We start from the raw sequence: 26,395 nt of genomic DNA, 5'->3' as shown, positions 1-26,395 counted from the left end.
AACCCACCGGAGTCTGTATAAGGAGCGAAATTTCGGGGCGTTCCTGTTCAATTCTGACTGGACACCGAGGGATCAGTGGGTGTTTTTAAGAAACTTGGTATTACAAAGTTTGTCTTCGATTCTCTCGCACCCATTATTTGATCTTTTCTCTCCTGGAATTCTGCGAAGTTCAGAACAGATGGAACGCAGTCTTAAATAAAAACAGCCAAACATATCCGTTTAACGGGAATGATCAAACCTCCAGCGCTGAATTAAATGTGGAGGGAGAGTTCACATGAAGACAAATATTGGGGGATTTTTCGGACCGCCGCTTCAGGCTGATAATCCAGCCCGAATGAATCCTTAATCCTGGTCAAAAACAGAGGGGAAATCAGAGAGAAATGGGGAAAATATCGCAATCTGTCCCTGGGATTGATCACAACAATCCATCCCTCGGAATTATGACCACAATCTGTTCCTGGGATTGATCACAACAATCCATCCCTCGGAATTATGACCACAATCTGTCCCTGGGATTGATCACAACAATCCGTCCCTCGGAATTATGACCACAATCTGTCCCTGGGATTGATCACAATAATCCGTCCCTCGGAATTATGACCACAATCTGTCCTCAAACACTTTCTCACTTCGGACACTTCCATCCCGGGGAAGGGATATTTATTCAAAAGTAAAATACTGTGGATGCTGGAAATCTGAAATAAGAACAGAAAATGCTGGAGAAGCTCAGCAAGTCAGGCATTATCTGAGGAGAACGAAACACAGTTAACGCTTCAGGTCGAAGACATTTCTTTAGAACTGGAAGGTGTACAAAAAGTTAACGTTTTTGAGCAAGTACAGAGCCAGGGCAAAGGGATATTTATAACGGTCTGAGAAACCCCCTGAAAATGAGGATAATCCAATCTTTATACACACCACAGCACAGGAATAGTCCTTTCTGGATTTAACAATGTAACGGGTGTATCTGCTGAATATTTACCATGATAAATGTAATTGTGGAAAGTCAGTGCTCATTCCCCCAGTCACGGAGGTGATTGATGCTCAGGGATAGTTTAATTCAGCGGTTAAATAGTTAATGTCCTCACTTACAGAAACAGCCATCCCCTCAGCTCGCTGACAAGACACTGGTTCTTGGGTCCTGGTTTGAAAGCGCAAAAACATCAGGAAATCGATGGGACTTTTAGCAAACAATGTCCCAGATGGAAATGTAACAATTTCTTTCTAACCAAGTATCTGTTTTACTGAACTTCCCTCGAACAAGAAGAGATTAAGTTAACTGTGTAACTAACTTTGTTCACAGTTGAAGTGGCAGCGAACTGTCAAACCGGTTCGATTAGATTCCACTGGAAAGGCCGCTCCCTGTTCTGAAACAAACGAGGAATGTTTGAGTTGAAATCCATCCTGAGGTTTGACAGCAGCTTTCACACAGAGGGCGGAGTTCAGAATCTCACATCAGAAGGCTCAGATCAAAATCACAATTCGTGACTTGTTCAAATAAAACAAGGAACTTCTACCTGATTGGTTGTAATGAAATAACAAGGATATAAGTTGCGAAATCTACACAGACATTGAGAGACAGAAAATCCTTGCGGGATTAAGGTAAGTTAATGTAGCTTCTCAGCTTCATTTTGTTATTTTAATATCGTTTTCTTCCCTTCCTCTTTTTTTCTAAAGCCGATTTCCCGCGGTCAGATATGTTCCCCGGCGAGGGGAGCTCTTTATTAATCGCGGGTGTAACAATTCACTAAGTGTTCGCTCGGACAGTGACTGAAGGCATGATATTTTACACCCGAATTTCAGGGCGAAACCCTCTCCTGGTCTCCACTCGTCTCCCCACAGACACAGTAATGTAAGAGCGGCTACGGGACCGAATGCAGGAACATGAACTCTGGGGATTTACCCCGTCCTGTTCCAGCGGCGCCTCCACTCTATTTTGGAATTTGAAGTTCAGCAAACAGGGGTGGATACCTCGTCATTTCTCAGTCCATATGTATTTATTTTTATGTAACACTGGCTCTTTTTACTCACTGGCCCGTTTGGTGCCCGGTACACTTTTATTTAACTGATCAAAGGCGGGACCAACTGTTCAGACAGAACACACAGTACAGCTCAGTGAAGGGTTCACATATTCGCACTGGCTGATTATCGATCTCTGCGGGCAGCTGGAAAATTAGCCCCTGGTTACCTGAGGCCGGGCTGAACGCGATCCACTTACAGGATAGGAGCAATTTCGGAGACAAAACTTGATGCATATTAATTACAATAATTAATTACTGTTTAATGCGGCAATATCAGTTCGAAACGGATGTGCATTAGCTTCGAAAATAGGGCAGGAAATTCCGCTTCTGCTGAAATAAGTTCGCATTAATGAGGAAGTTGTTTGCCAAACTGAATTAACTAAAAAAAGAGACGCCGCTCCCTTTAGAGAGAAAAATAAATCCGGAATGTTTTGATGGAAACCGCTTTAGGGTGGAAACAATCTTTCACGCAGATCGGAGGATCCTGTTCATTAATTGAGGTAATTTGTGGGGATACGTTTTATGTCAACAGGTGGAGGGTCAATCAATAATCTTCATACAAAAAGTAACTACACAAATTACCAACAGCTAGGAGGGTCCATCACTAATCCTTATATAAAAAGTAACTACACAAATTACCAACAGCTAGGAGGGTCCATTAACTAATCTTTATATAAAAAGTAACTACACAAATTACGACACTGTGGGAGGGTCCATCACAATTCTTTATACAAAAATAAACTACACGAATTAACAACGGTTAGGAGGGTCCATCACTAATCTTTATATAAAAAGTAACTTCACAAATTACCAACAGCTGGGAGGGTCCATCTAATCCTTATATAAAAAGTAAGTACACAAATTACCAACAGGTAGGAGGATCTATCATTAATCATTATTTCAAAAGTAACTGCACCAATTAAAAACTGGTAGGAGGGTCCATCACTAATCTTTATATAAGAAGTAACTACACAAATTACCAACAGGTCGGAGGGTTTTTCACGAATCTTTATGTAAAAGTAACTTCACAAATTACCAACAGGTAGGAGGGTCCACCAGTTAATCTTTATACAAAAAGTAACTAAAGAAATTATCAACATGTAAGAAGATTCATCAAATATCTTTATATAAAAATTAACAACACAAATCACCAACAGAGAGGAGGGTCCATCACCATGCTTTAGATGAAAAGTGATTACACACATTACCAACGGGTAGGAGGGTCTATCACTTATCTTTACATAAAAAGTAACGACACAAACTACCAACAGGTAGGAGGGTCCATCACTAATCTTCATATAAAAGTAACTACACAAATTACTAACAGGTAGGAGGGTCCATCGCTTATCCTTATATAAAAACTAAGTACAAAAATTACCAACACGTAGGAGGGTTTGTCACTAATCTTTATATAAAAAGTAACTACAAAAATTACCAACACGTGGGAGGGGCCATCACTAATCTTTATATAAAAAGTCACCACACAAACTACAAACAGGTAGGAGGGTTCATCACTGAACGTTACATAAAAAAATAACCACTAAATCTACCAACAGGTTGAAGGGTCCATCACTAATATTTATATAAACAGTAACTACACAAATTACCAACAGGTAGCAGGGTCCATCACTGAACTTTATTTAAAAAGTAACAACACAAAGTACCAACAGGTAGGAGGGACCATCACTGATCATTATATCAAAAGTAACTACACAAATTACCAACAGGTAGGAGGGTCCATCACTGATCTTTATATCAAAAGTAACTATACAAATTACCAACAGGTAGGATGGTCCATCACTAATATTTGTATAAAGAGTAACTACACAAATTACCAACAGGTCGGAGGGTCCATCACTGAACTTTATATAAAAGTAACAACACAAATTACCAACAGGTAGGAGGGTCCATCACTAATATTTATTGAAAACGTAACGACATAAATTACCAACAGGAAGGAGGGTCCATCACTGATCTTCAGATAAAAAAGTAACTACACAAATTCCCAAGAGGTAGGAGGGTCCATCACTAATATTTATATAAAGAGTAACTACACAAATTCCCAACAGGTAGGAGGGTCCATCTCTCATCTTTACATAAAAGGTATCTGCACAAATTACCAACAGGTCGGAGGGTCCATCATTAATCTGTTGATAATATACCCCTCCAGCGTTAATAAACTAACACCAAATGGGTAATGCACACTGTCTTTTTCTCCTTGACTTTCTCTTCACAGATCGAAGCCCCACAATTTCCGAGACCTTGCAATTTCCGACGATTGCCGACTGTTAACTATCAAGATGTCCACCCGGTATATAATAGAAGAGAACAGGCAATTGATGAATATGTGGAGAGAGGCAGCGTTCTGTTAACAAACAAGAAACCTTTCAGTGATCAAGGATATCGGGTAAGTTGAAACAGCACAATGATTTTGATTTAGTTCAACGTTATTGGATCGATGTTCGATGTTATAATTTCTTTTTTGAAATAGATCATGCAGTAAAAACAAATCAACAGGACGATAATGAAAAGTATTTTTCTTCGGTGTAATATCAGAGATCTGGTATTTATTCCCCAATGGCCTCACTGGAACAAAGATACGAAAGTATCTGTTGACTAAGGTTCCTGCTGCTTTCAGTGTAGTTTGTGTGGATTAAAGTGTTGGTGTTCACACAGCGCCATGTTGTGAAAAATACAACACAGAGCACCCTGGCGAATTACCGAGGTTTATAACCTCCTGGGTGCAGATCATGTGTCACGGATCAGTTTATTTAAACATTTAAATGGTAAGGAGGAAGTTACCACATTTAATAAAACAACATTTCAGTGCGGTGTCGGTGTATTTCTGCGTCTTCGAGGAGTCAGTTTAGGACTGGGTCAGTGAGATGTCGGTTTAGGACTGGGTCAGTGGGGTGTCGGTGTGGGACTAGGTCAGTTAGTTGTGGGCTTGGGACTGGGTCAATGGGATGTCTTTGTGGGACTGGGTCAGTAGGGTGTCGGCGTGGGACTGGTTAAGTTGGGGATCAGTGTAGCTCTGAGTCAGTGGTTTGTTTCCTTGGAGCGATGTCAGCTTTCCATCAGCTACGTTTCAACGATTAATTTCTTTTAACATTAATAGGGGAAAATTAGTTTGTCCTTTACACAGTCGGTATTTTCATCAACTATTCTCCTGTGTAGGGCTTTAAACTGAAAATGGGGGAGGGGTCAGGTGAGGAGAAATTTCGAAATCGAATGAGAAGTGTTAATACAGTGAAACAGTTTGGTGACCCGGGTAAAGATAATCAGAGTGTGGCAGGAAGGGACATGGAGTTTACTAATAATAATGCAACAACAAGGAAGGTCAAAGGGGGAAAAACTTGTTAAAAGTCAAAATTTAAGGTTCTTTATCTGAATGCGAAGGAGCATTCGTAACAAGATAGATGAATTAATTGCACATAAAGCGATTTATGGGTTTGACCAAATAGCCATTACAGATACTTGGTTGAAAAATGACGAAGGTCGGGAACTAAATACTACAGGGTACATGACCTTTTAGAAAACACGGGCAGAGTGGAAAAGAAGTGGGTGTAGCCCAAATAATAAAGGATGACATAAAGACATGTGCAGCAGGTAATCCGGAAAGCAAACGGGATATTGGCATTTATTTCTAGGGGGATGGAGTACAAAAGTTGGGAAGTCATGCTACAACTGTACAGGGTGCTGATGAGACCAAATCTGGAGTACTGCTTACAGTTCTGGTACCCTTATTTAAGGAAGGGCATACTTGCATTGGAGGCAGTTCAGACAAGGTTCACTCGGTTGATTCCGGGTATGGAGGGGTTGTCTTGTGAGGAAAGATTGAACCGGTTGGGTCTATACTCATTGGAGTTTAGAAGAATGAGAGGAGACCTTATTGAAACACACAAGATCCTGAGGGGACTCGATAGGGTAGATGCTGAGAGAATGTTACCCCTCATGGGGGAATCTAAAATTAGGGGGCACAGTCTCAGCATAAGAGGTCGCCCGTTTAAGACGGAAATGAGGAGGAATTTCTTCTCCCAGACGGTCGTGAATCTTTGGAATTCTTTACCCCAAAAAGCTGAGGAGGCTGAGTCATTGAATACATTCAAGGTTGAGTTAGACACATTTATGATCAGCAAGGGAGTCAAAGCATATGGGGAAAAGGCGGGAAAGTGGAGTTGAGGTAAAAATCAGATCAGCCATGATCTCATTGAATGGCGGAGCAGGATCGAGGGGCCGAATGGCCGACTCCTGCTCCTATCTCTTATGGTCTTTTGGTGAGAAAGGCTCTCGACGAGGAAGATCAGGAAGTAGAATTAATATGGGTGGAAATTGGAAATAACAAGTGGGAGTATTTTATTGCCCCCCTAATATTACCAATACCGTTGTACAGAGTATTAATCAAGAAATAACAGGAGCTTGTAACAAAGGAAATGCAGTCATTATGGGGGCTTTAATCTGCATATAGAATAGGCAAATCAAATTGGCAAAGGCAGTTTTGAAGACGAGTTCACGGAATGTTTTTGAGACGGTTTCCAAGAGCAATACTTCATGGAACCTACCAGGGAACATTCTATTTTCGATCTTGTATTGTGTAATGAGATCGGGTTAATTAGAAATTTAACAGCAGAATAACCTTTGGAGAAGAGTGATCATAATATGATAGAATTTCACATTGAGTTTGAAAGAAACGTTCTCAAGTCAGAAACTGGAATCTTAAAATTAAATAAAGCCAATTACATAGGTATGACAGGCGAGTTGTCAAAGGAAAAGAGGGAAATAAGATTAAATGGTTTAACAGTTGAAAATCAGTGGCAAACATTTGAAGAAATATTTCAATATTCTTAACAAGTATACATTCCGTTGAGAAATAAAAACTTCACGGGATAAGTGATCCGCCCATTGGAATGTAAAGAAGTTAAGGAGAGTATTAGATTGAAAGAAGAGGCCTATAATGTTGCAAAGAAGAGTAATAAGCCTGGAGATTGGGAGAATTTCAGAAACCAACAAAGGACGATCAAAAAATTGAAAAAAAAGGGAGAAAATGGAATTTGAAAGTAAACGAAAGACCCCTGGCTGGAGAGTCTACAACTAGGGGGCATCGTCGCAGGATAAGAGGTTGGCCATTCAAGAATGAGATGAGAAGGAATTTCTTCCCACAGAGGGTCGTGGATATTTTGAATTCTCGACCCCAGAGGGCTGTGGATGTTGAGTCACTGAACATATTCAAGGCTGAGATGCATAGATTTTCGGACTCTAGGGGAATCAAGGGATATGGGGATCGGGCAGGAAAGTGGAGTTGCGATTGAAGATCAGCCATGATCATATTGAATGGCGGAGTAGGCTCGAGGGGCCGTATGGACTACTCCTGCTCCTATTTCTTGTTTTTTATGTTCTTATGGTGTCCTGTGTTTCCGGTGCTGAATTTAATAAATACCTTCAGCAGTGACCACACAAGGAAGTGAATCGGCAGCCTGGACTGTGGAACAACAGCACGGGACTGTGAGAGGGCAAGCTCCAGGTTACAGAGCCTCACTGAGAGAAAGAGATGGTGAAGAGGCTGCATTTTCTGAAGCAGTTTTGTAAAATGAGAATATTGGAAGCTTTGCTTTAATTCTGTTGCCTGCAACAAGCGAAACCCTCCGATGGAACTGGGAGATTCCGGTCGCCCCGCACTAATTACCCAGCCCGAGACCGCGGGATGTTATGGACAGTGTAATGAGTTTCACTGTTTCTATAACATTAACCCACAAATTACTCTTGTGTATTTCACAGCGGAGGGTTTGATCAAAGAGACACGGCCAGTTTGAAACGTGGCTGAATAGTTACACATGTGGATCACCATCTCCAACCTCCCTTTCCTCTCCATTATTCCTTGCCTCCCAGATCTGCCCACTTTCTCATAACTCCATAATCAAACCAATTCAATCAAGTTTTCGCCCCGACCTCAGCAATGAAGTGGCCGAATCACCGTCACAAATCTCGCACTCAGTGACTGTGACCGCGGTACTCTATCCCTCCCTGTCCTTATCCCCCTCTCTCACCCTCTGTGACTGTGACGGCGGTACTCTATCCCTCCCTGTCCTTGTCCCCCACACTCACCCTCTGGGACTGTGACCGCAGTACTCTATCCCTCCCTGTCCTTATCCCCCACTCTCGCCCTCTGTGACTGTGACCGCGGTATTCTATCTCTCCCTGTCCTTATCCCCCTCTCTCACCCTCTGTGACTGTGACAGCGGTACTCTATCCCTCCCTGTTCTTATCCCCCTCTCTCACCCTCTGTGACTGTGACCGCGGTACTCTATCCCTCCCTTTCCTCATCCCTCTCTCTCGCCCTCTGTGACTGTGACCGCGGTACTCTATCACTTCCTGTCCTTATCCTCCTCTCTCGCCCTCTGTGACTGTGACCGCGGTACTCTATCCCTCCCTTTCCTCATCCCTCTCTCTCACCCTCTGTGACTGTGACCGCGGTACTCTATCCCTCCCTTTCCTCATCCCTCTCTCTCGCCCTCTGTGACTGTGACCGCGGTACTCTATCACTTCCTGTCCTTATCCTCCTCTCTCGCCCTCTGTGACTTTGACCGCGGTACTCTATCACTTCCTGTCCTTATCCTCCTCTCTCGCCCTCTGTGACTGTGACCGCGGTACTCTATCCCTCCCTTTCCTCATCCCTCTCTCTCACCCTCTGTGACTGTGACCGCGGTACTCTATCCCTCCCTTTCCTCATCCCTCTCTCTCGCCCTCTGTGACTGTGACCGCGGTACTCTATCCCTCCCTGTCCTTATCCCACTCTCTCGCCCTCTGTGACTGTGACCGCGGTACTCTATCCCTCCCTGTTCTTATCCCCCTCTCTGACCCTCTGTGACTGTGACCGCGGTACTCTATCCCTCCCTTTCCTTATCCCTCTCTCTCGCCCTATGTAACTGTGACCGCGGTACTCTATCACTTCCTGTTCTTATCCCTCTCTCTCGCCCTCTGTAACTGTGACCGCGGTACTCTATCACTTCCTGGCCTTATCCACCTGTCTGATACGGTCGAATACACCATCTTCCTCCTACAAATTTAAACTATCAAGCACAAATCTATAAATGAAATAATTCAATTGCCCCAGACTGTGTAAAACCGAGTGAAGGGTCATTTAATGTATCAATGGTCAGCCCGCTCCATATTTCCCTCCAGAATATTCACTACCTCAGAACTGTGTACAGTTCAGGGCACGGCATTGTCGAAAGGATATATTGGCCTTGGAAGGAGTGCAGCGCAGATTCACCAGAATGTTACCAGGGCTCCAAGGCTTAAATTATGAGGAGAGATTATATAAACTCGGCTTGTATTCCCTGCAATATCGAAGGCTCAGTGGTGATTTGATTGAGGATTTTAAAACGAGTTGATCGGGTAGATGGAGCGAAACCTTTTCTGCTGGAGGGGGATTCTGGGACAAGGGGACAGAACCTTAAAAGCAGAGCCAGGCCATTCAGGAGAGAAGTGAGGAAACACTTCTTCACGCAAAGGGTTGTAGAGGTGTGGAACTCTCCGTCGCAAAAAGCAGTAGATGCTAGCTCAATTAATAATTTTAAATCTGTGATCGATAGATTTTTACCAACCAAAGGTATTAGGGGATATTTTGCCAAGAGGAGTGGATGGAGTTAGGATACAGATCAGCCATGATCTCATTGAATGGCATAACATGCTCGAGCGGCTGAATGCTCTACCCCTTCTCCTATGTTCCTAATCAGGCTGGTGCTGGCCTGAACTGTATGAGTAAATCTCACCAATGGGCCCTCCCAGTGCAGCGTTTCGGCCGAAGGGGGCACGTCTGGAACTGGGTTCTGGAAATCAGAGGGACTCACTGAATTTCACTGGGCAGCTGTCTGTGTCACATCTAATGTGGAGTGTTGATCATAACACTCGTGGAATGCTCAATCCCAGAGCGATCAGCTGTTGTACTGATGGGGGAGGAAGGACTTGGTATCACGTTTAACAAGGGAACGTTCTCCTGCTTATTTTAATACTTCTGTCTAACCCTCCTATTAATATTATATTTATTACAGAGCATCAGAATCAGGGAACGCCTGTCACCACCATGGCTGAAGGTCCAAACAGGGGAGAAGAACCAACATCTTCAACAAGAATGGGAATGGACACAGGTAAATTCAGAAAATTCATCAAATTATAATTTCTGTCCTGACAAAGGGTCCGGATCTCGAGCAAGAACCTGCAGCTCACACAGGAAGAGGTAACTGCACAGATACTGTGTAGATAGGGGGAAGTGAGTGACCATCTAGAGGGACAGTGCAGTCACAGGTGGAGGGATCTCCTGAATACTGGAACTATCCATTCGATACCTGGTGTTGGGGACTGTAAGGTGGATAGTGACAGTGATCAGAAGATGCTCTTCCTGAGTAACAGTGTGAGATCGGGGAGCAGGGGTGCATCCCGAGTCGGGCGCGGGTGAGAGGCAGATGGGACACAGAAATAGGAGAGCAATAGTGGAGGGAGATTATATAGTTAGGGGAACAGACAGACTTTTATGCAGCCCTGAGCAGGTTCCGAACGGTAAGTTGCCTCCCTGGTGCCAGATGGAAGAACATGCTGGAACGGGTGGGAACATCTCTGGGAGGGAAAGGAGAGCAGAGAATAGTCATGGTTGGAACCAGTAACAAGGATAGCAATACGTTTATGGAGGGAATATTAAGATTCAAGGTCCAGACTAAAAAACAAGGCCTCCAGCTGGTGATCTCCGTGGTTTTTTTATTTGTTCATGGGATGTGAACGTCGCTGGCGAGGCCAGCATTTATTTATAACCCAGTATGTTACCAATCGTAATTGCACTTGTGAAGGTGGTGGACAGCCGCCTTCTTGAACCGCTGCAGTCCGTGTGGTGAAGGCTCTCCCACAGTGCTGCTGGGAAGGGAGCACCAGGATTTTAACCCAGTGACGATGAAGGAACGGCCGATATATTTCCAACTCGGGATGGTGTGTGACTTGGAGGGGAACGTGCAAGTGGTGTTGTTCCCATGTGCCTGCTGTCCTTGCCCTTCCAGGTGGTAGACGTTACGGGTTTAGGAGGAGCTGTCGTAGAAGCCTTGGCGAGTTGCTGCAGTGCATCCTGTGGATGGTACACACTGCAGCCACAGTGCGCCGGAGAAGGGAGTGAATGTTCAGGGTGGTGGATGGGGTGCCACTGTTTTACACTGGGCCACTTAAGGAGGGAAATATGAGGCAGGTCAATGTGTAGAAGTAAGGTTGGAGCAAGAGGGAAGGTGTCATGGTCTTGTGGACTAGAGTGAGTTCAGGGAGAAGGGGAGGGACGGTCACGATCTGAACCAACCAACAGTGGTTTTACAGACTGGGCGACTGGAGCAGTGGGAGGGTTTCTGCTGATATGACAGGAAGGTGGGAAATATCCGGGTCTGAGACTGGAGAGTGGAATTAATAAAACTGTTGGAGCAGGAATGGAAGATTTATGAAATCATGAAAAGGTATTAGCAGGAAAAAAGTTAGGAGGTTTTGAAGTATTGAGAGAGAAATTCACTTGCGATTTAAAAAAAGAAGAAACGAAAACGGGTCAACATTCCAAAAAATCGGAGTTCGGATTGTGCGTTAATTCTGTGAATCTACAAATCATCCCAAACACATTTGGAAAATCAGAAGCATAAGGAATATGATGTCGTTTCTGTGAGACAAGGCCTGAGTTGTCACAGGACTCAGCTTGAAATGTTCCTGGTTAGAACATTTTGAGTGGAGAGAAAAATAGTGATGGACGCCAGTATTAATAAAGGTTCGATTACAGAGCTCCAACAATTAAAAATTGCATTTATATAGCGCCTTTAACGTAGTAAAACGACCCAGGGGCTTCACAGGAGCGATTATCAAACAAAATATGACACCAAGTGAAATAAGGAGATTTTAGCTTGGTCAAAGAGATAGGTTTTAAGGAGAGTCTGAAAGGCGAACAGAGAGATAGAGTGGAGCGGTTTAGAACACAAGGATGTTCCAGGGAGCGATGTGAAGATAGAATCCATATCTACGCAGTTCAGCAATAGGAAGGGAAATAGCACAATTGCCATTGGGTTTTTCAGTTCAGCAATCAGTGGAGGTGAGATAGGGGGGAACTGGGGAAAACTAGTTGTGGATGAAGGTTTGGGGAGATAAAAAAAATTCCTTTAGTTTCTAAAAATGATGGTAGAAGTGAAAATGTTGGTGTACTAGAGGAGGATGTGGGCCCACAGTTAGAGATGACTGTAGAGAAGGATTTGGATCTGAGAAACATCGCCGAGGTGGATAAATCACTGGGCCCAGAGATTACACACCCGAGGCTGTTAAAGGAAGTCAGAGAGGAGAATGGAGGGACTCTGATCACAATTTCTTAATCCACGTTTGTTATCAAATATATCCAGTTGCACTGAATGAACCCAAGTAATGTCTCTGTTAAAATAGGGAGAGAGGGTCAAGGGGTAACTGGAGACCAGTTAGTCTCTGTCAGTCGTGGGCAAACTCCTCGAATCTGTAATTTCAGGTCGAATAAGTGAAAATTTAGAGACACAGGGGATGATCAGCCGAGGCTGGAATTGATTCGCTGAAGACAATCCGTGTTTGACAAATTTGATAAAGCTTTGTTGAGAGGTGATTCTCTCGATCGATGGAATGTAGCACATGCGGTGTATCTGGGTTTTCAGAAGGTGTTTCATAATGTGGCTCACAGGAGGCTTCAGCCGTTTGCTATCAAAGGAAATGTAACCCCCAGATAGAAAGTCGATAATGTGTTTAGTTTTCTGCATTTTTGTTCACAGATCCGAACACTGAAATCACTGAGTTCCTGACCAAGTGCGACGATTACCAGCTGTTCCAGTTGACGAAATTCTACCGGGACAGACTAGAACAGGCGATTGATGGAGGGGTGGACGGAGTCAGCTCGTTGTTAACATACGACAGGCATTTCAGTGGACAGGAACATCGGGTAAGTGGGAGGGACACAGAATGAGTTTGGATTATTGAAACATCACAGAACTAACATGATATCAGATCTTAGAATCATAGAATGTGACAGAATAGAAACAGGTCAAATAGGAAAGAAATTGATCAAACTGAAAATACAGTGAATCTGAAACAATGATCGGAAGAGGTGAAAAGACCCAGTGGATCGGTCAGTGTCTGTACAAAGGACAGGGGAACGGTTCGGATATAACTCTTATGTGGACTGAAAACAAGGGGAATCAGTTTCAGTGGGACTGAGAAAAGGAGAGAACAATATATTAATGATTATTATTTACAGAAAGTCATTGATCTCGTGGAGAAGGGAAACAGGGTGGACAGTTCCAAACTTCTCCTAAATCTGGTGATGGAGAAAGGCTCTCGGGCCCGAAGGGTGATGTGGGAATCCTTTGTGAAAATGCACCATGCGGTACCAAAGTTGGACAAAATACTGAAAGAGATGCAGGAACTTGGTACGGTAAAATCAGACACTGAATTCAATTTCAGATTGAAACACTATCATATTAGTCAGATCTGATTTCATGAAATTTAATTTATTTAAACAGGTTCTGATCCATTTGATTATATGAACATCGGACGAGGTTTATCTGAAATACCAAGTCACCTGAAAGGTAAGTGATGAAATGGAGATTTCAAACCATTTATTTCACTTCTGAGAATCAGAATGTTTGACTGTAGACTTCTGTTAAGAGATTGTCACAATCTGGGAATCAGAAATCCAAAGTCTGGGGAAACAGAAATTAACCTCGTTTGGATCTGTCATCAATACCGAAGATTCAAGTTATAATTCATACGATTTAGACATATTCTGTAAATATGCGGTGGTTGCATTATTTCACCTAGTCCAGCTGCTGATCGCTTTCACTTGTAAAAGCCCCATAAACAGCTGATAGGATCCTGATACTCTGTGAATCGCCTACACACCTGGCAGGATCCTGATACACTGTGAATCCCCTACACACCTGGCAGGATCCTGATACACTGTGAATCCCCTACACACCTGGCAGGATCCTGATACACTGTGAATTCCCATACACACCTTTCAGAATTCTGATATACTGCCCATCCCCATACACATCTGGCAGGATCCGGATATGCTGTTAATCCCTATACACACCTGGCAGGATCCTAAAACAGTGCGAATCCCCAAACACAACTGGGGGTATCCTGATACACTGTGAATCCCCATACAGACCTGGCAGGACAAAATGCATTGGTAGTTCAGTTCTGACAACCCACGAATCCCAATTCACACCTACTATGTGCCACCCAGACTCTCTGGGCTCACAGATAAAGAGCATTGAGCCAGATGTTCAGGCTGACAGTAGGGAAACAGTAGGCACAAAATGAGACGTCAAAGTGTCCGATGTGAACTGTGAAGATGTAAAGATGTTCACATCATAGATCATTAATCCGTGGGGAAATGTGAGAGAAAGACAATGTTCAGGATAATTGAGAAGTTATGGGCTGGCTTTCGAATGGCAGTGAAAGAGAGAACTTATTCTACTCAGAGAATCGTCCTTCAACTCAGGAGTCTTTTTCGAGCCAATATGATGACTAATGGAAATATTGTAACATTTCAACACCGAAGTCTCTTGCCCAAACAAAATACATCAAACCGGCTCACCATAAACTCCTAATAGCTTAAATCATTTTTCTGATTCCCCCCAGTACCTTCAGAATGTGTGTAATCTTCACCTGTGATCATGTGACTATACAAGTGCAGATAACACCCCAGATAACATCGCTGAAGCAATCGCAATTCAACTCCTGTCCATCCAGTCTGTCCCTCTCCCAGTGCACACAATATCTCAGATAACCTGCCCAAGACCTGATGCTATAACAGTGGGACTTCTGTACATTCCCAGCCTGACTGTCCCACTGATACACAAAACACAATTTCCCATTTCCGCAGAAGGTCAGCATCACTGACTGTTTCATAGATTGATCCACTGCAACCTCTACTATCGTCTAGGGCAGGGCTGACAGTATTAATCATCAGAGGGAAAATATCACCTTCATAGAAATCTCCACGTTCATTAAATATTCGAATCAAGTGAGGATTTAAAACCTTTCTCAGCCCTTGTTAACTTTCAAGCGAGGTTTTCAGTAACTGAGTTTAATTTCCTGCTTGCACCTCCATTGAAGCTGTGAATTCAATCTCACAACATTATCCTGAATAGTAAAGTGAGATTGAGAATTTGTTTTTATGTCAATACAACTAACGTTGAGAACTAGTATCTGTCTGTTCGAATTGAAGATGTTCAACAGAAACACAAGGAAACACTCCGGATCCAAACTGAAACAGTGAGAGTGAACACGATCCTAATAAAGGAGAAGGTTAAGATTTTCCAGCTGGTCACTCTATACACTGAACTAACGGTCATTTCTACTGTTCGAGATCGGACACTTGTCGAACATGAACTGCTGGCAAGAGGCCGAGACCATGAAAAGTGGAGAGAGAAACATCTCCGGAGAGAACTGGAAAAAATCCGAACTGATCAATTGTTCCAGAGGAGTTTTTCCCAGAGGAAATCCAAATCTGGGATTTCAGCAGCAGTGAGCGGAGTCGCGGGGATTGGAAAAACAACAATGGTACAAAAGATTGTTTATGACTGGGCCACTGGGAAAATATACCCTCACTTTCAATTTGTTTTCAGTTTTAAATTCCGGGATTTGAACGCTATTAACTGTAAAATAAACCTGAGGCACCTGATACTGGATCTGTATCCTTACTTTGGGAATATTCTGGGAGAGCTCTGGAAGAACCCAGCGGGATTACTGTTTATATTCGATGGTTTAGATGAATTCAAGGACAGTATCGATTTTGCTGACAATCGGAGAAATACAGAACCTCAGTACATGTGCACAGATCCTGAAGACTGGTGTGAAGTGTCTGACATTGTGTACAGTTTAATACAGCACAAGCTGCTCCCAGGATGTTCAGTGCTCTTGACCAGCCGCCCCACTGCATTACATTTATTGGAAAAGGCTGAAATCAGTGTTTGGGCTGAAATCCTGGGATTTGTTGGTGAGGAACGGAAGGAATATTTCAACAAGTTTTTTGAAGATCAGTCGGTGGCAGCAGCTGTTTTCAAACATGTGGAGGAGAACGAGATCCTGTACACCATGTGTTACAACCCTTCCTACTGCTGGATCCTCGGTCTGTCACTGGGTCCCTTCTTCACACAAAGAGACAGGAAACAGCAGCGAGTTCCCAAGACCATCACCCAACTATATTCCTACTATATTTACAATATTCTGAAAAACCATGGCCGAGAGATTGAATCCCCCCGGGATGTGTTTCTGAAGATCGGTGAGATGGCCTTCACAGGAGTCTCCGAGAAGAAGATTGTGTTTAGAAATGGAGATTTGATCAAGTACAATCTGCAACCTTCCCAGTTCCTGTCTGGGTTCATGATGGAACTTTCGGAGAGAGATGATTCTTCCCAGAGTGTGGTTTACACATTCTCGCACCTCACCATCCAAGAGTTTGTAGCCGCACTCGCACAATTCCTGACTCCAGATCCAGGGGACATCCGGGAACTCCTCAGTGAAACCCACAGCAAGAAAGATGGGCGATTTGAGATATTTCTCCGTTTTGTTGTTGGTCTCTCCTCCTCACAGTCAGCTCGGCCCCTGGAGGAGTTTCTGGGTCCATTTCTTCATCAAACTATCTGCGGAGTGATTGATTGGGTGAAGGAGAAGGTTGAAGGAGAGATTGGAAAGACAGAGAGTGAAACTGGTAAAAGGAACCTCCTGAACACATTCCACTACCTGTTTGAGTCTCAGAATCAAACACTGGCTCGGGTCACAGTGGGATCTGTGGAAACACTTACATTTAGTGGATTGCGACTGACCCCGATTGACTGTGCGGTGCTGTCTCATGTCATTGGACTCTGTGATACAATAAAACACCTCGATCTGTGGAACTGCCACATTCAGTGTGAAGGACTCCAGCGGCTGGGACCCGCACTGCACAAATGCCAGGAGTTGAGGTAACTGTTTATTTGTCTCCAACTGTTGGGCCAATTGTAGAATGGTGACGGAGTTCGTTTTTGCTCCTTACTGAAGGGAAACAAACAGTTCAGTTAAACCAGAGAGAAGCAGATTCCACACAAATATGAAAAATTATCAGAGGATCGGTTAGTAATTCCCTAAGGACTGGAGAATCTAACATGCGTCCTTGTGAACAAGTTGGGATTTTATAGTCTTTACCCGATCAGTAAATACAGGTCACTGAAAGAGTCTGATAATTTAATTGCAATAAATGATATTGATTGCTGTTTGTCTCACTGTCTGAGATACGTCCATTGAAGAGGCTCCTTCTCACAGTTACTTACACGTAGACCGACACTAACTGAAGCAGTCCGTGTGTCGGAGCATCCCACCCGATTACCGAGGTGTGGGGGCAAGTGACAGTCACCGGACTGTCAATGCGTGTAGGAGAGGGAAGCTGAAACACCAAACATTCAGTAACAAAGAGAAAAACACAGCTTTAGGGCACTCAACCGCCAGTGGGCGAGCTGAGCTTTCCCCACAGGACGACGGTCCGTTATCTTCACTCATCAATGACACAGCCCTTCACACTCTCCAATACATCCACCATCTCTTCACCCAGCTGGCAGCACTCGTGCCTCTGAGTCAGAAGGTCGTGGATCCAGGCTCCTCGCTCATTAATCAAGGCCGACACTTCAGTGGGATTTGGGAATTAAAATCTGCCGGTAATAAGGTTCCAATCTAATGGGTTGTGTGTTATTAGCCCAGGAGTACAGACACACACCGGCCAGCGGTGGGGCCTTACACACATCGTGAGGCTCCTGGGTAAACCAGAGGCAGTGAACCTGGAAATTACACATAATCTGCTCCCTGTGTGTGAGGCCCCGCTCGAGGAGGGAACTTCAGAAAATTCCCCAAAAACTGTCGGGCCCGTTACACCTGAAATAAATGTCGAGCCATTTTAATGGGAATGAACTGAGAGACACCCCTCCCTAAAAATTAGGAGTAAAGAGACAATTAAAGCTTGTAAACGGGACAGAAGAAACTTTCCTTGTTACATAAAATCCTGGGGAACGTATTTTACAGCAGCCATTAGCGCCGTTTCAAAATATAACTCACCCCATGATATTATACAGATTAATGTAATACTGCATAAAGTACAGGTAATCACCGCTTTATCATTTAATTTGGGGGAAATCGCTCCATTCCCATAACATCTTGGATTTATGACATAGGTACGACTAAGAAAAAGGTTCTGCAGAGAGAGTTTGGGCATCTAAGGACTAAATTAAAAAGCTGAACCACAAAGGTGATAATCTCCGGATTATTATCTGAGCAAATTGGCACAGGGTAATTCAGATCAGAGAGATGAATGCGTGGCTCAAAGATTGGTATGGGAGAAGGGTTTCGATTCGTGGGGCACTGGCACCAGTACTGGGGAAAGAGAGAGCTGTTCCATTGGGACGGACTACACCTGAACCATGCTGGGATCTGAGTTCTAGTGAATCGAATGACTAGGGAGGTATCTAGGGCTTTAAACTAAATATGGGGGTTTGGGGGGTGAAGGGCCCGGTGGGGAGAAATCTGGAATGCTGAAGAAAAAAGTCAAAGAGGCAGTGCAGGAAAGTGATTGGGGTAAGGGTAACCAGATTATGTCAGGAAGGGACAGAGCGTACAAACAGAAGAGTGCAAGAACAAATAGGGTCCAGGTAAGAAAAAATGGTAATAAGACAAATAGGGCCATAGTAAAAAAAATGTTAAGTTGTCTAAAAATGCATCTGAATGCACGAACTTTCGTAATAAGGTAGACGAATTAACCCTGCAAATCGATGTAAACGGATTTGATATAATTGCAATTACAGAGACATGACTGCTGTGTGACCAAGGCTGGGAGCTGAGTATCCAAGGATATTCGATATTTAGGAAGGACAGGCAAAAAGGAAAAGGAGGTGGGGTGACGTTGTTCTTAAAGGATGAAATCAGAGCTGAGTGAGAAAGTTTACTGGCTCAGAAAATCAAGATGTAGAATCAGTATGGGAAGTTAAGGAGCGCCAAGGGGCAGAAAACACTGGTGGGAGTTGTCTATACGTCTCTAAACAGTAGTGGCAATGTATAGGACGGTATCAAACAGGAAAATAGAGATGCATTAAACAAGGGTATGACAGTAATCATGGGTGACTCTAATCTACATATAGATTGGTCAAAACAAATTAGCAATAATACTGTGGAAGATGAATTCCTGGAGTGTATATGAGATTGATTTTTAGACCAGTACGTTGGAGAGACAATGAGGGAACAGGTTATCCTAGATTGGGTATTGTACAATGAGAAGGGGTTAATTAACAATCTTGTTGTGCGGGGTCCTTTCGGGAAGAGTGATCTTAACTTGATAGAATTCTTCATTAAGACGTAAAGTGAATAAGTCCAATCCGAAAATCGGGTCCTAAATCGAAACAAAGGAAACTACGAAAGTATGAGGAGTGAGTTGGCTGTAATAGATTGGGAAGCTTCATTAAAAGGCATGATGGTGGATGGGCAATGGCTAACATTTAAAGAACGGATGCATGAATTGCCACAATTCTACATTCCTTTCTGGTGCAAAAACACAAAAGGAAAAGCGATCCAACCATGGCTAACACAAGAAATTAAGTATGATATTAGGTCCATAGTGGAGTCATATAAAGTTGCCACAAAAAGTAGCAAGCCTGAGAATTGGGAACAGTTTAGAATTCAGCATAAAAGCACCAAGCGATTGATTAAGGGGAAAAATACGGCATGAGAGTAAACTTGCAATGAACATAAAAATGGACTGTAAAAGCCTCCACAAGTATGTAAAAAGACAAAGATTAGTGAAGACAAATGTAGGTCCCTTACATTCAGAAACGGGAGAATTTATAATGGGGAACAAGGAAATGGCAAACCAATTAAAGAAATACTTTGGTTCTATCTTCTCGGAAGAGGACACAACTAACTTCCAAGAAATGCTTGGGATCCAAGGGACTAGTGAGAAGAAGGAATTGAAGGGAATTAGCATTAGTAAAAAAAAGTGCTGGAGAAATCAATGGGACTGAAAGCCGATAAATCCCCAACGCCTAATAATCTGCATCCCAGAATATTAGAGGTAGCCATAGAAATAGTGGATGCATTAGGTGTCATTTTTTGAAATTCTATAGATTATGGAACAGTTCCTGCAGATTGGTGGGTGGCAAATATAACACCACTGTTTAAAAAAGGAGGGAGATAGAAAACAGGGAACTACAGACCGGTTAGCCTAACATCAGTGGTAGGGAAAATGTGAGAGTCCATTATAAAGGATGTGATAACAGGACACTTAGAAAATATCAACGGCATTAGACAAAGTCAACATGGATTTATGAAAGGGAAATCATGTTTGACAAACCGACTGGCTTTTTTGAGGTTCTAACTGGTAGAATAGATAAAGGGGAAGCAGTAGATGTGGTTCATTTGGATTTTCAGAAGGATTTTGATAAAGTCCCACGTAAGAGGTTAGTGTGCAAAATTAACGCACATGTAATTGGGGGAGGGGGGGGTAATATACTGGCCTGGATTAAAAATTGTTGAACAGACAGGAAACAGAGAGTATGAATAAATGGATCTTTCTCGGGGTGGCAGGCAGTGACTAGCGGGGTACCGCAGGGATCAGTGCTTGGTCCCCAGCTAGTTACAATATATATCAATGATTTGGATGAGGGAACCAAATGTAATATTTCTAAGTTTGCTGCCGACACAAAACTAGGTGGGATCATGAGTTGTGAGGAGGATTCAAAGAGGCTCCAAGGCGATTTAGACGAGTTGAGTGAGTGGGCAAATACATGACAGATGAAGTATAATGTGGATAAATGTGAAGTTACCCACTTCGGAAGGAAAAACAGAAAGACAGAGTATTATTTAAATGGTGATAGATTGGGAAATGTTGATGTACAAAGGGACATGGGTGTCCTTGTACATCAGTCACTGAAAGCAAACATGCAGGTGCAGCAAGCAGTTAGGAAGGCAAATGGTATGTTGGTCTTCATTGCAGGAGGATTTGAATACATGAGCAAGGATGTCTTACTGCAGTTATACAGGGCCTTGGTGAGACCACATCTGAAGTATTGTCTGCAGTTTTGGTCTCCTTACTTAAGAATGGTTATACTTGCCATAGAGGGAGTGCAGCGAAGGCTCACCTGACTGATTCCTGGGCTGGCAGGACTGTCGTATGAGGAGAGATTGGGTCGACTCGGCCTGCATTCACTCGAGTTTAGAAGATTGAGAGGAGATCTCATTTAAACATACAAAATTCTGACAGTGCGAGACAGACTTGATGCAGGGATGATGTTTCCCCTGGCTGGGGGGAGGGGTCCAGAAGGAGGGGTCACCATCTCAGGATACGGAGAATGACATTTAGGACTGAGATGAGGAGAAATTTCTTCACTCCGACCTTGGTGAACCTGTGGATTTCTCTACCACTGAAGGCTGTGGAGACCAAGTCACTGAATATATTTAACAAGGATCTGGATAGATTTCCAGACACAAAAGGCATCAAGGGATATGGGGAGAGAGCGGGAATATGGAATTGAGATAGAGGATCAGCCATGATCATATTGAATGGTGGAGCAGGCTCGAAGGGCCGAATGGCATATTCCTGCTCCTACTTTCTATGTTTCTATGTTTCCATGTCAGGGAGCAGCAGAAATGAGACAAGTTTCCCCAAACATGACGGAACCGGTCACTGACCTCCAGGAGGGTAATTCTGATCATCAGGGAATGAGACCGGACTGAGGGACATTTAAAAGCTTCACACAGACAGCACTTTATTGAATAAATACATTGACTGACAGTCCCTGAATCTATGGGGCGTTGGATTAAGTGAGATTCATTGTCAGTGACAGGGAAATCTGGTTATTAATTTCCTGAAGATTTTTCAGTGTTTCCTGTAATATCAGAGAGAAAAATTCTGTCAGATCGGGGATTGGATTCAGTTTGCTTCTCACTCTCCGTCTGTTTGTGTTTAGACTGGGGAAAAATAAACTGGGAGATTCAGGAGTGAAACTATTGTCTGCGGCTCTGAGGAACCCGGACTGCAAGACACAGAAACTTTGGTAAGTATTAGACTGTGTGAGATTGTGTTTATAATAACTGGATGACTAACACTGAATATTATTATTAGTATCAGTAATAGTGTTATTAATAAACACTGTACATTATTATTAGTATCAGTAGTAGTGTTACTAATAAACACTGTATATTATTATTAGTATCAGTAATAGTGTTATTAATAAACACTGTACATTATTATTAGTGTCAGTAGTAGTGTTATTAATAAACACTGTACATTATTATTAGTATCAGTAATAGTGTTATTAATAAACACTGTACATTATTATTAGTATCAGTAATAGTGTTATTAATAAACACTGTACATTATTATTAGTATCAGTAGTAGTGTTATTAATAAACATTGGGGATTACCTGTTATTTCTCTCAATTTGATCACCAGTCTATGGGCTAACGATCTCACAGCTTCTTGTACCAAGTATCTCGTCTCCGTTCTCACTACAAAGCGGTCACTGACGGATCTGAACCTGGGTAATAATAAACTTGGAGATTCAGGAGTGAAACTATTGTCTGCAGCTCTGAGGAACCCAGACTGTAAAATACAGAAACTGCAGTAAGTATCAGACTGTGAGATTGTGTTTATAATAACTGGATGTCTGAACACGGTATAAAAATGTCAGTTTCAGTAATAATAATACAAATAAATACTGGGAATTTACTCTGATTCCTGTTCCCTCTGCTCCTTTCTCTGTCTCTCTCTCTCTCTCTCTTTCCGATCAGGTTATGCGATAACGATCTCACAGATTCTTGTACCAGGGATCTCTCCTCCGCTCTCAGTACAAACCTGTCACTCACGTTTCTGAAACTGGGTAATAATAAACTGGGAGATTCAGGAGTGAAACTACTGTCTGAGGCTCTGAGGAATCCGGACTGTAAAATACAGACACTGGGGTAAGTATTAGATTGTGTGAGATTGTGTTTATAATAACTGGATGTCTAACACTGAATATTATTATCAGTATCAGTAACAGTGTTGGAAAAAAACACTGTACATAATTATTAGTATCAGTAATAGTGTTATTAACAAACAATGTACATTAATATTAGTATTAGTAATCGTGTTATTAATAAACAGTGTACATTATTATCAGTATCAGTAACAGTGTTATTAATAAACACTGTACATTAATATTAATATCAGTAATAGTGTTATTAATAAACGCTCTACATTATTATTAGTAACAATAATTGTGTTATTAAGTAAACACTGTACGTTATTATTAGTATCAGTAACAGTGTTAATAATAAACACTGTAAATCATTAGTATCAGTAACAGTGTTATTAATAAACGCTGAACATTATTAGTATCAGTAATAGTGTTATTAATAAACACTGTACATTATTATTAGTATCAGTAATAGTGTTATTAAAAAACAATGGGGATTTACCCGGATTCCTGTTATTTCTCTCTCTCTGATCCCCAGTCTGGATGCTGTCGGTCTCACAGATTCTTGTACCAAGGATCTCGTCTCCGCTCTCAGTACAAACCAGTCACTGACGGGTCTGAACCTGGGATCAAACTCCTTCACAGACCGATCTGTCCCCGCTCTCCGCTCCCTCATCCGGTCCCGCAGGAGTCTGGAGTGGATCGGGTGAGTGTTTGTGTTAATGTTTAATGTAATATATAAAATATCAATGGGATTCAGTCCCTTTTATGGGTAATGTTTGTCTGTAATTATTATTGAAATATTAACCCCAGTCTCCATGTTATTTACACTGTTGTTCAATCTGTTTATTTCCTGTTTAATCTTTAATCTGTTTCAGGCTGAAGGGGAATCAGTTCAGTCCAAACGGAAAGCGACACCTGGAGTCACTGCGGGAATCCAGACCCGGACTGATTGTGGGAGTGTGAACATTTCAATTTATAATCATTCCTGGTCTCATTTTACGAACATTTTTGGCCGATTCTCTGTCCCTCCCCTTTAACCGGCCGTGCTCCAAGTTGAAATCCTATAGGCCCTTTAACGGATTCCAGCTCGAGCTGATCGAGCGTCGTCTCCCATTGGGACACTGGGTCAATGTACAGACAGGAAGGGCCCAGGGTGGGGCTCAGTCTGGGCTGTAGTGGGACACTGGGTCAATGTACAGACAGGAAGGGCCCAGGGTGGGGCTCAGTCTGGGCTGTAGTGGGACACTGGGTCAATGTACAGACAGGAAGGGCCCAGGGTGGGGCTCAGTCTGGGCTGCAGTGGGACACTGGGTTAATGTACAGACAGGAAGGGCCCAGGGTGGGGCTCAGTCTGGGCTGCAGTGAGATACTGGTTCAATGAAAAGACAGGAAGGGCCCAGGATGGGGCTCAGTCTGGGCTGCAGTGGTACACTGGGTCAATGTACAGACCCCAAGGGCCCAGGGTGGGGCTCAGTCTGGGCTGCAGTGAAACACTGTGTCAATGTACAGACAGGAAGGGCCCAGGGTGGGACTCTGTTAGGTCTGCAGCGGGACACTGGGTCAATGCACAGACAGGAAGGGCCCAGGGTGGGGCTCAGTCTGGGCTGCAGTGGGACACTGGGTCAATGTACAGACAGGAAGGGCCCAGTGTGAGGCTCAGTGTTGGCTGCAGTGTTACATTTACTGAGACAAATGTGGCCCTGTTTTAACATCTTATCAGGGAAAACAACATTAAATGGAGAATAAAATCATTTGGTTTAGAAAACGAGCTTCCGATTCACTGTCGCCCGGTTTGCTCCAACGCCCGAGGTGAATTTATTCTCCAATCTATTCCATGGACTGGCGATCTAATGGGGTTAAATAGTTGATCCTAAATTAATCTCACCAATCTGCAGTCGTGTTCGACACAGATCTAAACTATAATGTGATAATCAGTGATCCAGCTAATGCTGAATTTCGGTGATACTCTCAGCTGCTTTTACAATCGGATATTCATTGTGATAAGTATCTGCCTTTAATTATTTGTTGTTAAGATTGCTGGGTGACCCTGTCCACAACAGTTGATATGTAATTATTATTGCTATACTCAATGTTTGAATAATATTTATGATTTTCCAGTCAGTAAACCATTGATGTGCATGATTTGCTCTCTTATTTCTTTGAAGATTTGGTAAGAAAGCGTTAGTCCATTCACCCAGTCGCTTGTGGGGATCCTAATTAATGGTCGGTGAGGTGAACTCATTCAATCTGAACTGGGAGATGTAAGACAGTTCAGCGAGCAATATTAGGCATCATTCCCTTCTAGACATAGGCTGGGAGGTTAAACCCAGATGGTTCCTTCGTGAGCAGGTAAGGTGAAGTGGTCAAAGGTTCATCTGGTCCCTTGCCAGGTATTTTTTGGGACACTGAATATCAGCGTTCCAACGGGCTAATAACACACAACCCTCTGGTTCAGAATCGATTGTGCTCCCACTGAACCACAGCTAACACTAGTATGGAATGAAATCTAAATCCACCTGTATGAATGAGCCACGCTACAGATCTCAAGATATGAATAGGATTGAAGGTACAATGTACATGAAGATCTCAGAGTGACAGCATCTGGTCTCGGGGAAGACCCCAGTTTCAGGACTGAGAACTAAACCAGTGCATCCTGACATTAAGGGATAGGATTGGAAAAGCCGAATCTGTGGAGGTACAAACCCAGGATCAGTCTGCCCAGTGAGGAGAGGACACAGCTCCACATCTCCTTAAGTTATCCAATCCTCCATTGGCATAATTAAATCAACTTCAATATTTCTGGATCAAATTCAAAAAATGTTTCCTTGTTGGTTGTCTGCTAAAAAAAGGGGAACAAATTTCATACCTGGTTATCAAATAGTGTGTGTCTGACTCTATGTTAAGATGCAACCCCTCCTCCCATTATCGAAATAAAGTCTCTGCCTGATCTAAACGAGCACTTTAAGCCGCAGTTATCCCGCGATAGAAACAGTCTGCACTTTCTCGAAAGCCATGTCTGTTTCTCTTGCCCTCTCTCCATCAGTTTCCCCCTCTCCTCTCTCCCTTTTTCTGTTTCTCCCTAATTCTCTGTTTTTATTTGTTATTTTTCTTTCTCTGATCTCCATAGAATCATAGAAGTAATAACATTAAAGTTAATTGTTATAATGAAAATGATAACTGATACAGAGGAGAATAAAATTACAGTTAGTAGTTAAATTGGACATAATAACTAATACACAAGGGAATAAAATTACAGTTGATTGTTAATGTAGTCATGATAACTAATACACTGAGCAATTAATTTACAGATGTTAATATAGTCATGATAACTAATACACTGGGGAATTAAGTTACAGTTGTTTGTTAATATAGTCA

The 26,395-nt window shown here is 42.8% G+C and overlaps 1 protein-coding gene across 1 annotated transcript; it reads left to right on the top strand.

Annotated features, from left to right (window-relative positions):
* Positions 1-1,527: 1,527 nt before the first annotated feature.
* LOC137309069 (NACHT, LRR and PYD domains-containing protein 3-like) lies at positions 1,528-25,160 on the top strand. Its single transcript, XM_067977392.1, has 12 exons — positions 1,528-1,599; positions 4,255-4,425; positions 10,070-10,165; positions 12,812-12,978; positions 13,294-13,465; positions 13,559-13,624; positions 15,274-17,011; positions 22,028-22,114; positions 22,513-22,683; positions 22,851-23,021; positions 23,556-23,723; positions 23,896-25,160. Exons 3-12 carry the CDS (start codon positions 10,102-10,104, stop codon positions 23,981-23,983), a joined length of 2,892 nt encoding a protein of 963 aa, XP_067833493.1. The 5' UTR covers positions 1,528-1,599; positions 4,255-4,425; positions 10,070-10,101; the 3' UTR covers positions 23,984-25,160.
* Positions 25,161-26,395: the final 1,235 nt, after the last annotated feature.

This window comes from Heptranchias perlo, unplaced genomic scaffold, assembly GCF_035084215.1.
Source record: "Heptranchias perlo isolate sHepPer1 unplaced genomic scaffold, sHepPer1.hap1 HAP1_SCAFFOLD_147, whole genome shotgun sequence".
Lineage (NCBI taxonomy): Eukaryota > Metazoa > Chordata > Chondrichthyes > Hexanchiformes > Hexanchidae > Heptranchias > Heptranchias perlo.
Note: the sequence above shows the minus strand (reverse complement) of the source record. Positions and strands in the feature narration are given on the sequence as shown.